General features: G+C 45.3%; 1 protein-coding gene across 2 annotated transcripts in view; it reads right to left on the reverse strand.

The window, feature by feature from the left end:
• The window catches only part of SPTBN5 (spectrin beta, non-erythrocytic 5), a gene marked incomplete at its 5' end in the record, with an annotated part of 114,041 nt that extends 107,252 nt beyond the window's left edge, over nt 1-6,789 (reverse strand). For both annotated transcript variants that reach the window (XM_079964222.1, XM_079964223.1), the window contains 5 exons: nt 1,043-1,271; nt 2,657-2,814; nt 3,290-3,406; nt 4,808-4,975; nt 6,679-6,789. In XM_079964222.1, the coding sequence (XP_079820348.1) occupies nt 1,043-1,271; nt 2,657-2,814; nt 3,290-3,406; nt 4,808-4,975; nt 6,679-6,789 (783 nt within the window). The remainder of the gene's footprint in view (nt 1-1,042; nt 1,272-2,656; nt 2,815-3,289; nt 3,407-4,807; nt 4,976-6,678) is intronic.
• Between the last annotated feature and the right edge of the window lie 6,272 nt (nt 6,790-13,061).

The raw sequence follows: 13,061 nt of genomic DNA on the forward strand, positions 1-13,061 counted from the left end.
TGAGGGTGACTGAGGTCAGCTAGAGATTATCATGTCTCCCTGTGTTTGTTTAGGAAGGGAGGAGAAGGAGAAGGGCTCTGCATGAAAGAACCCCGAGAGAGAATCGGAGTGGGAAGGAAAACCATTAAAGCAAGAAGCACACAAAGGGCAGAACTCTGACACGTTCTGCCACTGTCAGAGGCAGTATGCTTCTGAACTGCAGTTGCACTCAGGTCTTGCTAGAAGTCTCCCAATAGGCACCTGGTTGGCCACTGTGAGTACAGGAGGCCAGACTGCATGGGCAAGTGGTCCAATCCAGCAGAGCTAGTCTTAGGTTCTTATAAAACTTGCAATGGGAATATCATGGAAGCATAGAATTGTAGAGTTGGAAGCGACGCAAAGGTCCAACCACCTGCCATGTAGGAATATATGGGGATATGTAGAAGAGCATGTGTACTAGTGTGTGTGTGTGTGTGTGTGTGTGTGTGTGTGTGTGTGTGTGTTTCTGTCCCTTTACATAGTCACTGTATCTGTGACAGCCTTCCAAAGAGGGGTCTGTGCAATACTCAAGCTAGCTTTGGCTCCACAGAATGGTACAAAACAATTACAAAACTTTGGCATCAGATTGAAGGATGTCCCAAATTTTGGGGTTCCTCTTTAATAAAGCTTCTGGCTGTCTCCTTTGGCACTGGAAAAGATCTACCTAGTTCTTCAGCCAGAACCTATCCTATTGGACTTGCCTGCTTGTCCATGGTGCCCTTGAATTTTTTTTTATATGAAGGTGAGCCAAGAATGGTGAAAACCTGCTGAGATTTGCTCTACGCAAAGGAAACAAACTGCAATGAATTTTCCTACTGCGTAAGCATTTGCCTTTTGACCATGGAGGGCTTTTCCTTAAGCTGAATGTAGAGGAGTATATTGACTTTTATTCTTCCTGTGAAAAGCCCTTGGCATTATCCACAGATTACATACGTTAGAACTGATCCACCATCTGATTTAGCCTGTGGAGAGAATTTACTTGAGAGACAGGGTATGCTAATTTATGTGACCGCAGTGCACTGACTTTGGTGAGCCTTTTCTGGACAGTCTGGTCCTGCTTCAGCCGGGAAAAGTAATGGTAGTAGAATGACACGTAAGTCATGATGGATCTCTCATCTGGAAATGGCACGGCCACATCCTCAGCATCCAGCAACTTTGTGATTCCCAGCTGTTTCTCTGCCACAGTGAAGGCATTATTTAGGTTACTGATGGGCTGGTCATGCCTCAGGGAGCTGTACTGGATGAGATCAGGCCTGGGGAGATGAAAGAAGGGGTGATGGGGAAACATACAAGGAAGGTCATGTTTCGAAAATGAAATGAGGTGCACACCAAGACTTGCATGTAAAGTCGAGCATGCCTGAGAAATACTACCTAAAGTGCATTTCAATCTTCCATTCACCATTTTTATTTATTCAATCAATTCTTTTGCTTTGCTTTTCAATCAAAGGGGCTTACATCAGATCAAATGAAAACAAGGCAACCCTGGTCCATGGGTTTGCAATCTGAAAGACATGGCCCATAAGGAAAACGGAATGGGTGGAAAAGGGAAGACAAGCAGATTCAGGCATCTGTTCTCAGATGGCCATCTGAAATGGAAGTGGTTCAGAAAGAGGAAGACTCCATTGAAGCTGGTCTCTCAGCAGAGCCCAAAGAATGGTGTTGGTTGGCCATTTCTAATCTCTCCCTCTGGTTCAGCTGATGGAATTTCTAGTACGTGTAGTTGAAAGAGGCAAGTGAGGTTGGGAAGAACATAGAGCAGCCACAACTGGATTTAGAAGACTTGAGTTCAATCTCCAGTTAGCTAGGAAGCTGCTGGTGTGTCTTGGGTCAGACCACATTGTGGGGTGTGCTGCTAGGGTGAGACTATGGCAAGCAGATCTAGGGACCAGCTCCTCCCGGTAGGTGAGGAGGTGAGCATACAATGACACTATTTCAATGACAGTCATCACAACATCCTTCCTGTAAAAAATGACTTTATTCTTTAACACGGGGTGCTGTTGTGGAGCAGAGCTCCAGACAATCTCCTTCACCACCTTCATTGCTCTGGACAACTGGGGCTGATCAGGAAATCTGATCAGGCATTAGCAAGGGAATAAATGGGCCCCTTTTCTTTCTCTTTTGTTTTGAAAGCATAAGGGTTCCATCTGTTCCCTTCTTGCTGCCTGGGAGGTGGTGGCAAGAGAGAGGAAGAACAAAGGACACCATGGGAGGTGGAAGAGAAACTGAAATCTGAACTTTAGAAACAAGCCCTATTGCCCAGTTCAAGCCCCTAACAGCTTACTGCAACAAGGAAGGTGGGTTTTGGTGTCAGGGCATGAACTTGGCTTCTGATGTTAAGGGCTAGGTGAGAGAGAAACCTATTTTTGGGAGCTTAGAAGTCCTGCACCAAAGGGTGTGGAAATTCCCAATTCTTTATCCCAGCCCATCCTAATCCTTGTGGAATCCAATTTACATTTTTTGAAAAGCACCCTTTTATCTCTAGTAACTTTTCTGAGCTCATTAACATATAATTTCCATTTGTCTAACATGATATTGTCCGCAAAAAATTATACAACTTGTCGGATTTGATCACCTTCTCCATTAAAGAATTACAGGAAAGTCTGAGCTACTGCTGCAGGATCTCTTAGTTCTCCTTTACCTGTGAGCATGAATGAGTGCATTGAAGGCTAACCCGTCACTCCAGCTTTTGGAGAAGTCTTTCACATTGACATTGGGGTAGCTGGCAGTCTTATACTGGCACCAGACCAGCAGGGCATCATTGGCAGAAAGGACATTGGCTTTAGCTCCAAACTCTTCCTAGAAACACACCAAGGAGAAAAACCTCAAAGGACAATTGCATATATAACTGAAAATCTGCCATGCAACAACATCTCCAACATATCACAAGTTTGCCCTAGGATGAAACCGTTTTTTTTTATTACACAAACTGAAATGTAAGGATTTATAATTATAAATTTAGTGAGGCATTTTCTATCTACAGTTTATTAACCACTTATTATTAGATGCATGTTACAGTTGGTGGTGGTGGTGGTGGGGTGTTACTGTGGTAGCTAAAGTTAAATTACCCTCAAGTAAAGAGGCTCTTTCTCTGCCACTTCCCCTATTCACATGCAAACACTTGAATCCTTTACTTAGACTAGACTTTCAATCTAATTAGAAACCTAAGAGTCAAATTTCAGTTTGCTAGGGATCAAGGACATTTTGGAACAACAGAAGAGCTGATCATTCTCACAAAGCAAAGAGGACAAAGGCTTTCAAAGAACAGTTTTACCTTATCAAGTCTGATGGATGCAATTTGAAATCTGAGGATAATTATCCACATTAAACCCAGAATAAGAGTTCGGTCCCCATCTACAATGTTCTCAGGTCCAATTACTTTCACCTGTACCTGTTAAATGCACAAATGTAGCTTTTCAGCAATTATTACCATTGTCAGTTTGTTTCTATAAACCCCATGAGGTTCCAGGGCAGGTTACAACAATGTAAAAACACAACTTTCTACAACTTGAGGCTTTAAACTTGTTTTAACTAGTTTCAATGTTGTATTTTTACATTGTTGTAACCTGCCCTGGAAACTCATTGGGAAATTTTTTGAAGAATGAACGGATGGAGGGATGGGTGGATAAAGCAGAAGTGGTCAGCCTATGGCCCTTCAGATGTTGTTCAACTGCAACTCCCATCAGTTCCAGTCAACTTTGCCAATCTGTGGTTGAAGGATGGATGGTGTCTAACAAATTGAGGCTGAATCCTGATAAGACAGAAGTACTGTTTTGGGGGGACAGGAGACAGGCAGGTGTGGAGGACTCCCTGGTCCTGAATGGGGTAACTGTGCCCCTGAAGGACCAGGTGAGCAGCTTGGGAGTCATTTTGGACTCACAGCTGTCCATGGAGGCACAGGTCAATTCTGTGTCTGGGGCAGCTGTCTACCAGCTCCATCTGGTATGCAGGCTGAGACCCTTCCTTCCTGCAGACTGTCTTGCCAGACTGGTGCATGCTCTAGTTATCTCCAGCTTGGACTACTGCAATGCGCTCTACATGGGGCTACCTTTGAAGGTGACTCGGAAACTACAACTAATCCAGAATGTGGCAGCTAGACTGGTGACTGGGAGTGGCTGCCGGGACCATATAACACCGGTCCTAAAGGAAATTCACTGGCTCCCAGTATGTTTCCAAGCACAATTCAAAGTGTTGGTGCTGACCTTTAAAGCCCTAAATGGCCTCGACCCAGTATTCCTAAAGGAGCGTCTCCACCCCCATCATTCAGCCCAGACACTGAGGTCCAGTGCCGAGGGCCTTCTGGTGACTCCTTCACTGTGAGAAGCGAAGTTACAGGGAACTCGGCAGAGGGCCTTCTCGGCAGTGGCGTCCTTCCTGTGGAATGCCCTCCCTTCAGATGTCAAGGAGATAAAGAACTCTACATCTTTTAGAAGACATCTGAAGGCAGCCCTGTATCAGGAGATTTTTAATGCTTGATGTTTTATGTTTTTAGATATGCTATAAGCTGCCAAGAGTGGCTGAGGAAAAGTACCTGATTCACACAGAACACACACAATTATCAAAATATATCAACTATCTCCAACATTAAAAAAGAAATAGGGGGAAGACTTTAACCTTTCTATGGGACTGAAACAATGGTTTAAAACTATTCCATTACTGTTAATTAACATTACTCTTAAATTTGTGTACCAATAACACCTGACGGCATATAGACTAAACATAAATTTATAAATATGCAGCCTCACACTGTCCTGTAACCTGACAAGTCTGCATTGTACCTTTACATTCTCACCTTGGTTTTGAGGAATTGGATAGCTTTGCTGTTGTTCTCCAGAAAATGAACCCTCATTTTACCCTTATTTGGCCTGGGCAGTTGCTCAGCAGACAGCAGCTCTAACAGCTGCAGGAGATAAATGCCATCTTTCAGTTCAGTATAGAGATCATGTACCCTAATGTCCACCTGCAAAATGAAGCATCAAAGAATTCAGCCAAAATTTCACAGCTAATGACATGGATGGATGTCACACAAGGATAAATAATGGCAAGCAAGTGCTGTAATTGCTGTTTGACTGGCGAGAAGAGAAGAGAAGAGAAGAGAAGAGAAGAGAAGAGAAGAGAAGAGAGAAATTATTTGCTTCTGAGCAAATTCACATCATTTAATATGCTGAACAGGACGACACATGGAAAGAAACTATAGGTAGGTCTGAACAACTTCTCCATACTCCTTTACCTACAGGTGTCCTCCATGGATTCTTGACAAATATCCCCTATTCTAGTCAGCTAAAAGGGTGACTGGAATATTTGCAGCCTTCAATCCATTGGCTGATACGCTGCCAGAATCTTCATTTAAAACACATTTTTAGCAACAGTTTGGGGCTTCTGACTGCAACTTTAAAAGGTCAATCTTTGTTCCAGAAGCTGCAACAAAAAGCAGTAGCTCTGGTTGCTGATTCATTACCAGGCTTAGTTCAAGCAGAAGTAGAAGAAGAAGAGTTTGGATTTGATATCCTGCTTTATCACTACCCTAAGGAGTCTCAAAGCGGCTAACATTCTCCTTTCCCTTCCTCCCCCACAACAAACACTCTGTGAGGTGAGTGGGGCTGAGAGACTTCAGAGAAGTGTGACTGGCCCAAGGTCACCCAGCAGCTGCATGTGGAGGAGCGGAGACGCGAACCCGGTTCCCCAGATTATGAGTCTATTGCTCTTAACCACTACACCACACTGGCAGCTAGCACATGTATGCAAAACCTTGATACCAGACTTGGTACCTGGATACCTGATCTCGCCCTTTATAATTCACAACCAATCACTGTGCTTTTACTGGAGAGGGCCTCCTGCAGATACCATCTCATCCAGAAGTCTGTTCCCTACAACTAGGAATCAGGCCTTTAGTGTGGAGCCACCAACTGTGAACCTCCCTCTCGCATATCAGACAGGTGCCACCTCTAGCATCTTTTTGGTACACGGCAAAGCCTTTTAAGTGGAGATTTTATTGTCACTGCAGTCTTTATCTGTACTGGATTTGAATTGGTTTTTAAAATACTTTTACTGTTTCATTATTGGTGCGGTCACTGTTAATCACTTTAAGATGTTTCTGAGGGAGCAATTCATAAATGGAATTACTGTAAATGAATGAATGATTAAAATGTCTTGGTCCAGCTCTGACAGCTGAAATATATTCTGGGCTGATGTTAAAACATTATCTGCCTAGTCATAAATATTATATTAGCTTGTAATTGGTGTAAACTAAAGCATTAAGGATGACGCATACATCTTGACAAGTACAATCTGATGACTCACAGCTGAATGGGTAAAAGGCCTTGACTGAAACCCTACAGAGTTTGAGAAGCTGTGGAAATTCTACCTGTACCAAGAAATTGCAGTTGTCAAGTCACTAAAATGTTTAAGTAATAGCAAATTATGCTAAGGCACAATGCTGCACTAATGCTTTGCCCATGCTGGTGTTTGTTTTGCAGCCATCTTGAATGAGGTAACATTAGATGTCAATGGAAGTTCAAAATGCATTGTTTACACTGTTGCTGCTTGCAATTAATGATATTGTATGGATAAAGTTTGTCAGGGGCTTTCCATGAGTTGTTTGTCACTTCACCAAGGAAGTGTTTAAGCTGATCACATCTGAAGGAGCTTGAGGAAAGAACCTACACCATGTTTGTAGAACACATTGTTGATCCAGTTGGTGAACGTTTTCTTCTGCATGGTCATACGCTGCTCCTGCAGCTTTTTGAACTGCCCTTGTACATATTCTTCCTCCATGGTGCCTTAAAAACAGAAACATTCCAACATGACTCCTCCAAAAATAACCATGTATCACCCACCCCTGCTTGCTGCCAATTCTCTTGCATTCTAGAGCTTTCTTGTTCTCCTTGAAGCCAAGGAATGTGCACCAGATTATGCATTCAACAGAAAACTACCAGCCAAATCTGAGAGCCCACGTTCTTCCGTTTCACTTCCTCTCTGGTCAGAGCCAATTTCACACCTCCTGCAATGCATTTCTTGCCAAAAGGAAGTGGGTGCTGCTACCCATCAACTAATAAGCTGAGAACAACCAAGGAAGATCTCTATTAAGCTGAATACATTTTGGAAAGGTATCGGATTAAAGTGTTAACAAAACTGTAACGAGAAAAACTTAAATACTAGTTTTGGCTTTTCAACATTGAAATAAAAGAAATAGTGGGTGTAGGCATGCCTTTCTTCTATTCCCTTTTCTGGTTTTATTGAAAGACAAAGAACTTCAGATTGCACCCAAAGAATGCAGTGTTAGCAGTTTTGGGGAGTGGCCAATCTCAGTGGTAGTGTGCTTTGCATGCAGAAAGTTCCAGTTTCAATCCCTGACATCTCCTGGTAGGAATGATAAAAACTACTTACCTGAAACCCTGAATAATAATAATAATAATAATAATAATAATAATAATAATAATAATAATAATTTATTATTTGTACCCCGCCCATCTGGCTGGGTTTCCCCAGCCACTCTGGGCGGCTTCCACAAAGACCAAAAATACACTAATATGTCATACATTAAAAACTTCCCTGAAGATGTCTTCTGAATGTCAGGTAGTTGTTTATCTCTTTGACATCTGATGGGAGGGCGTTCCACAGGGCGGGCGCCACTACCGAGAAGGCCCTCTGCCTGGTTCCCTGTAGCTTTCCTTCTTGCAATGAGGTAACCACCAGAAGGCCCTCGGCGCTGGACCTCATCGACTGGGCAGAACGATGGGGGTGGAGACGCTCCTTCAGGTAAAGTGGGCCAAGGCCGTTTAGGGCTTTAAAGGTCAGCACCAACACTTTGAATTGTGCTCGGAAACGTACTGGGAGCCAATGTAGGTCTAGCTGAAGAGATGCTGCCAGCCCGTCTAGACCAGAGGTTTCCAAGCTGCCCCTGCCCCCATGGACCACTTGAATATTTCTGAGGGTCTTGGTCGAACACTTCATGGTTTGCCTGCTTGTTGTATGTAACAGGCCGTACTAGAAGCTGCATGGTTTATAATTTTATTTTTACAGATATGCCAGGGACCACCTGAATGTGGTTCACAAACCATACTTTGGGAACCCTTGAAATAGACAATACTGGACCAAATGTCTTGACTCAATATAAGCTTCTTGTTACTAACAAAGAGATCTTGGAAGCAGTTCCAGAGACTGAGTTGAGGGCAAGGGCTCCCCAAACAAGTAGCTGCCTCCTATTCATGGGCCCCTGTGGTTACTTGAGGAGAGGCATCTTTGGCATATGCAAGAGTGCTGGACTCCTTGGTAAACCTCATATATTCTTAACTCAGTTTGCTCTTAATGACGGCCTGCATTTCTGGTTCCACTTGCACTAGTTTCTAAGTGCTTTCTGAAGAAAGACACCAGCATTCTGCCTGCCTAATTTGTACACCAAGGAGATGCTCCTTGTTTTAAAGCCATTTTCCTTATTTCCCCCCATTTGTAATATGAACTTGGTTAGGTTAGTTAATATTTGCTATATAAAAAATAATTTCTTTGATGATTAGCTTCATCAAAACTTCAGAAAAATTAGCATTCGTGTGTGATGCCATCATTTCTTACTTAACAAATCCAACACACAGGACACAATTGGTTCACCCAAAAATGTACTTGGGCTCCCCACAACTAACTTTTATGGTGCAGTGACTGAATAGTGGTGCTTGAAAGACTTTGTGGTCAGATCTGGTCTTAGGGGATGTGGTAGATGAACCACAACCAAAGCCGCCTCAGACCTGATTCACTGTTTATGAAGTGTGCTCAAATATTGTTTAAATGATGACAGTCACTATTTGCTGGTGAAATATATCCCAGTGACATGTACTTCTGGGAAGACAAAATGCTGGGACCCTACTTTTCAGTTCATACAAAGGACTCCACAACAAGTTCAGTGGTCCTCCTGCACAATGGGAGAATTAACTGTTTTCAAAAAGCTACAGAAATCTAATTTTCTGAAGCAGCCCTTTCACCCTTCAAGGCAACTCCCAGAAGGAGGGATTTTTTGCCCACAATTCACCAGCTCCCACACATTTCTGGAAGTCCTCAGTACTTGTTTTCTTCCTGAAGAAGATACATTATCCTCCTTGCCTATCTCTTGCTTAACCTCTGGTCCCGGCAAAATGGCTGGATCATTTGTCAACCAAAATCAGCTAAAAATGCTTTCTGTTCAGTTGTCATTTCTTCACTTACTTTTTTTTTTTTGCACATTCAGTACCATACAATAGGACTGTCAGTTATTTTTAGAACATCTCGCCTGTCACTTGTAAGAACATACCTTCTCGCAAGGATAACATTTGTCTTCAAGCAATTCTGAGATGACTCAAACGCCTATACCCTCATTTGCCCCATCCATAGAAAGCAAAGGAATTGCTTGAAGTCTAAACTTACCCAGCTTTGTGAAGATGTCCCTTTGAAAGCCAGCAAGACACCATTCAATAGAATAAACACTTTTACTCCAGAACTGCTGGTTTATTCTGGCATTCAAAGTGACCTTTGAATACTGTGACAGTGAGAAAGTATTTATAATCTATATGAAAACTCTACACCTAGCCGGGGAGGGAAAAGGTCATTAGAATATTGGGGGTAAAGGTTCTCAGCAGAATGGTTATGATATATCTGCAGCAGTTCAGATGCTGACATAATGTACTAGAACAGGAAGTTGGGCTCTGATGCTGGCAGGTAATCATGATAAAGAAAATATGTACCTCCCACGCTAAGTTGGAGTAGATGATTCCAGTCACTACCTGGCCCATAGTACAAGGCTGTAAATGACAAAGGTAATTCCAATATAAGTATAAAAATAAATGCCAAGTGTTGGAATTAGAAAGCCTTCATTTCATAAATTAATTTACAATATTGGGCCATTGGCTGCAGCTAGCCTGCCATGTAGGCTGATGTGAATAAAATAAGACTATACACATACACACCCACCCTGCTTTTTCCCTGACAAAGACTCAAGGCAGCTTACAGATAAATATAAGAACTGTTTTTTATATAAAAACACAGAAAAATCAATCATATTAAAAGAACCAAAGAAATTTGAGCATTCATCAAACTTTATGCTAAGGCAGCTGATTTTCAGTAGTTAATGGAGCACAGCAGGACCTGAGAGTAATGATCAAAAGAAAACAAGCTACCCAAATAATCCTGGGGACCCCTAATTTTCACTACTTGTGCAACAGGTTTACATTCTTCAAAGAAATGGCTGCCCTTCCAGTTTCCAATAAGTGGAGTGATGTTCAGCTCTTTTGTATCTGAACTATGTTAGGAAATCTGTTTACAGTCCCATAATTAAAGCAATAATTGTGACTCAGTACTTCAGGCAAAGGGACGCGGGTGGCGCTGTGGGTTAAACCACAGAGCCTAGGACTTGCCAATCAGAAGGTTGGCGGTTCGAATCCCCACGATGGGGTGAGCTCCCATTGCTCGGTCCCTGCTCCTGCCAACCTAGCACTTTGAAAGCATGCCAAAGTGCAAGTAGATAAATAGGTATCGCTCTGAATATATATAACTGATAAATAGGTATCGCTCAGAAGCGGCTTAGTCATGCTGGCCACATGACCCGGAAGAACTGTCTGCGGACAAACGGCGGCTCCCTCTGCCAATAAAGCGAGATGAGCGCCACAACCCCAGAGTCGGTCACGACTGGACCTAATGGTCAGGGGTCCCAGGCCTCAAGATTTGATACTGTCAGGGGTTCAGGAGCAGAAGCACAGGGAAGAGGGGAGATGGAGAGCGAAGGGGAAGAATCTGAGGGCAGCGTAGGAGAAGATGACAGTGGCCCGAGGGATTCCATGAGCCTCTCCAGCGAATCGGAAGATTCACAGAAGGGGGCGCCAGTGGCCAGGGGAAGGGGGTTCCCAAGGGGAATGCCCCAGGAGCAAGGGGGCAGCAGGGACTCCCAGAGCAGCAGTTGGAAATCAGGACCAGCTTCCCCACCAGAGCATAGTGGGGGGGAAGAGTCCCAGGTATCGGGGCCAGTGGATTCCCCACCAGGGAGAGAAGATAAGGCAGGGCTGACCACACCTCCATCGGAGAGTCAGACAACAGAGGGGAGGTCAGATCCGGCCAGTATCCCGGAAGAGGGAAGCAGTGACAGAAGTAGTGTAACGGTCAGGAGGAAGGTCACTGGGTTGGCGCGAGAGGCAAGTTCAAATGTACAGGAGCGCGGGACAGCAGAGAATGAGGATTGGGAACCGGGTCCTAAAGCCCGCTGGAGGCAGGGGGAGGAGTTAAACGACTCAGCGTCAGAAGAGTCCAGAAAGGGGGATGCCACAGAGGGCAGGAGGACCCAGAGGAGGAGAAAGCAGCAGAAAAGGTGGAGCAGGGCTAGGATCTTAAACTGGTGTCAGAGGGGAGGAGATTCAGATGGGACTTCGCCGGTCTAGGGTTTAAGACGTAGAGCTGCGCGCTGCGGCTTTGAAATGGAAACTGAACCTCAATAAAGACTTTTGTACATAACGACAGCCTGGCGTTGGTCCTCTGTGAGCTGGGACCTAGGGGCAGCTCTGACAGTAAGTCCCGTCTCAAAAAAACCTCGCAACGTGAGTGGACGCAGCGAGGGGCGAAGCTTGGTGCTTTGCGAGCTCACGAAGACAGGACAGGATGAGTACCGAAGAAAGAATGGCAGCCTTGCAAGAAGCTCACGCCCTACAAGGCACCTCACAGGTTTCAGGCGCCAGAGACAGCTCCAAGCCCGCTCAGAGACGCACCCACGAAGGGGGGGTCGCCGAGGGCGGAGCCACTCAATGAGGTCACGGAGATTTTGGACTCGAGATGGGGGGAAGAGGGGGTTGAATATCTCCTCGCCAGGGAAGGTACCCCGGCCAGCGCCAACAGCTGGGTACCGTACTATGCGGTGGAGGAGCACTACCTCAAAGACGAGTTCCATGCACTTTTCCCACACAGGCCCATGCCGGCAGATTATTTCGACGAATATCTTTTCACACCCACACTTTCAGCCAGCACGTTCCAGGGGTTCTCATCAGCTGAGGACATGGCGCCAGAGACTAGCTCCCCAGAGGGATCACTCTCAGGGTTTGGCACAGGCGGCTCTTATTGGTGGGAAGATCAACCGGAGGTGGGGTGGCGCAGAGAACTACCGAGTGGGTCCTCGCACGCAGCGTCACCCCAGGCGACAGGGGGCGAGGGGGTCATGGACGTGTTGGGGGAGGATCCGGGGTTCGAGCACACCTGCAGAGAGATGGAAGCAGAGGAGATCGACGCCGACGAGCCCATTGAGGACTGGCCGGATCCAGCCGGCTGGCTGCACACCACGGGGGACCTAGGGGCAGCTCTGACAGATACGTTTATTGCCTCCTGTGAAATACCAGTTGGTAACCTTGCATTGTGAATCAGGCAGCCATGTGTTATAGTTTCCATAATACATCTGATTTAATCATTTTCTGAATAGCTTGCTCACATAACTTATTATCTCATTAGCTCCTTTCTGCTCTTATAAGGCAGAGAGTATACTTCTCCACCCCCACAAAGATTGTACAATAAGTGAATGGAAGCGGGCCTAAATGGGATGAGATAGCCTTTCACTTTCCTTTCTGGTTTCTTGCATGCAGCCACAAGCAAAACGTGATGATGCTGGCAAGGGCGTTGCAAGGGGGTGCAGTAGGTGCGGCTCACCCCGGGTGTCCCCACTGAGGGGGGGTGACAAAATGGCGAGCAGCACTCACCCTGGGGCCTACGTGTCTCAGGCGCCCACAGGCTCTACACTGTCAGCCCGCTGCCTGCCCTCCAGCTGTAGGGCGGCTGAGGTCTTACGGCATGCCCCGTCCCTGAGGGTGCCACGCGCCCTGCCCTGCCCCTGGGCACACTGCCCCAGGTGCCCAAGAGACTTCCTCCACCGCTGGATGCTAGGAATAAGTGAGCTTTCCTTTTGAGGCATAGCTTTGCAAATGGGTGCTAAATTCTAGGTAACCCTCTGGTTCCTCAATGAGAAGTAACTATCATGGGCTGGAAATGGCGCATGAGATGGAAGTTGCTGGTGGAGGAGGAGAGTCTAGCATTTTGAATTTATGGTGCCCTTCAAG

Source organism: Podarcis cretensis (assembly GCF_951804945.1).
Source record: "Podarcis cretensis genome assembly, chromosome: 1".
Lineage (NCBI taxonomy): Eukaryota > Metazoa > Chordata > Lepidosauria > Squamata > Lacertidae > Podarcis > Podarcis cretensis.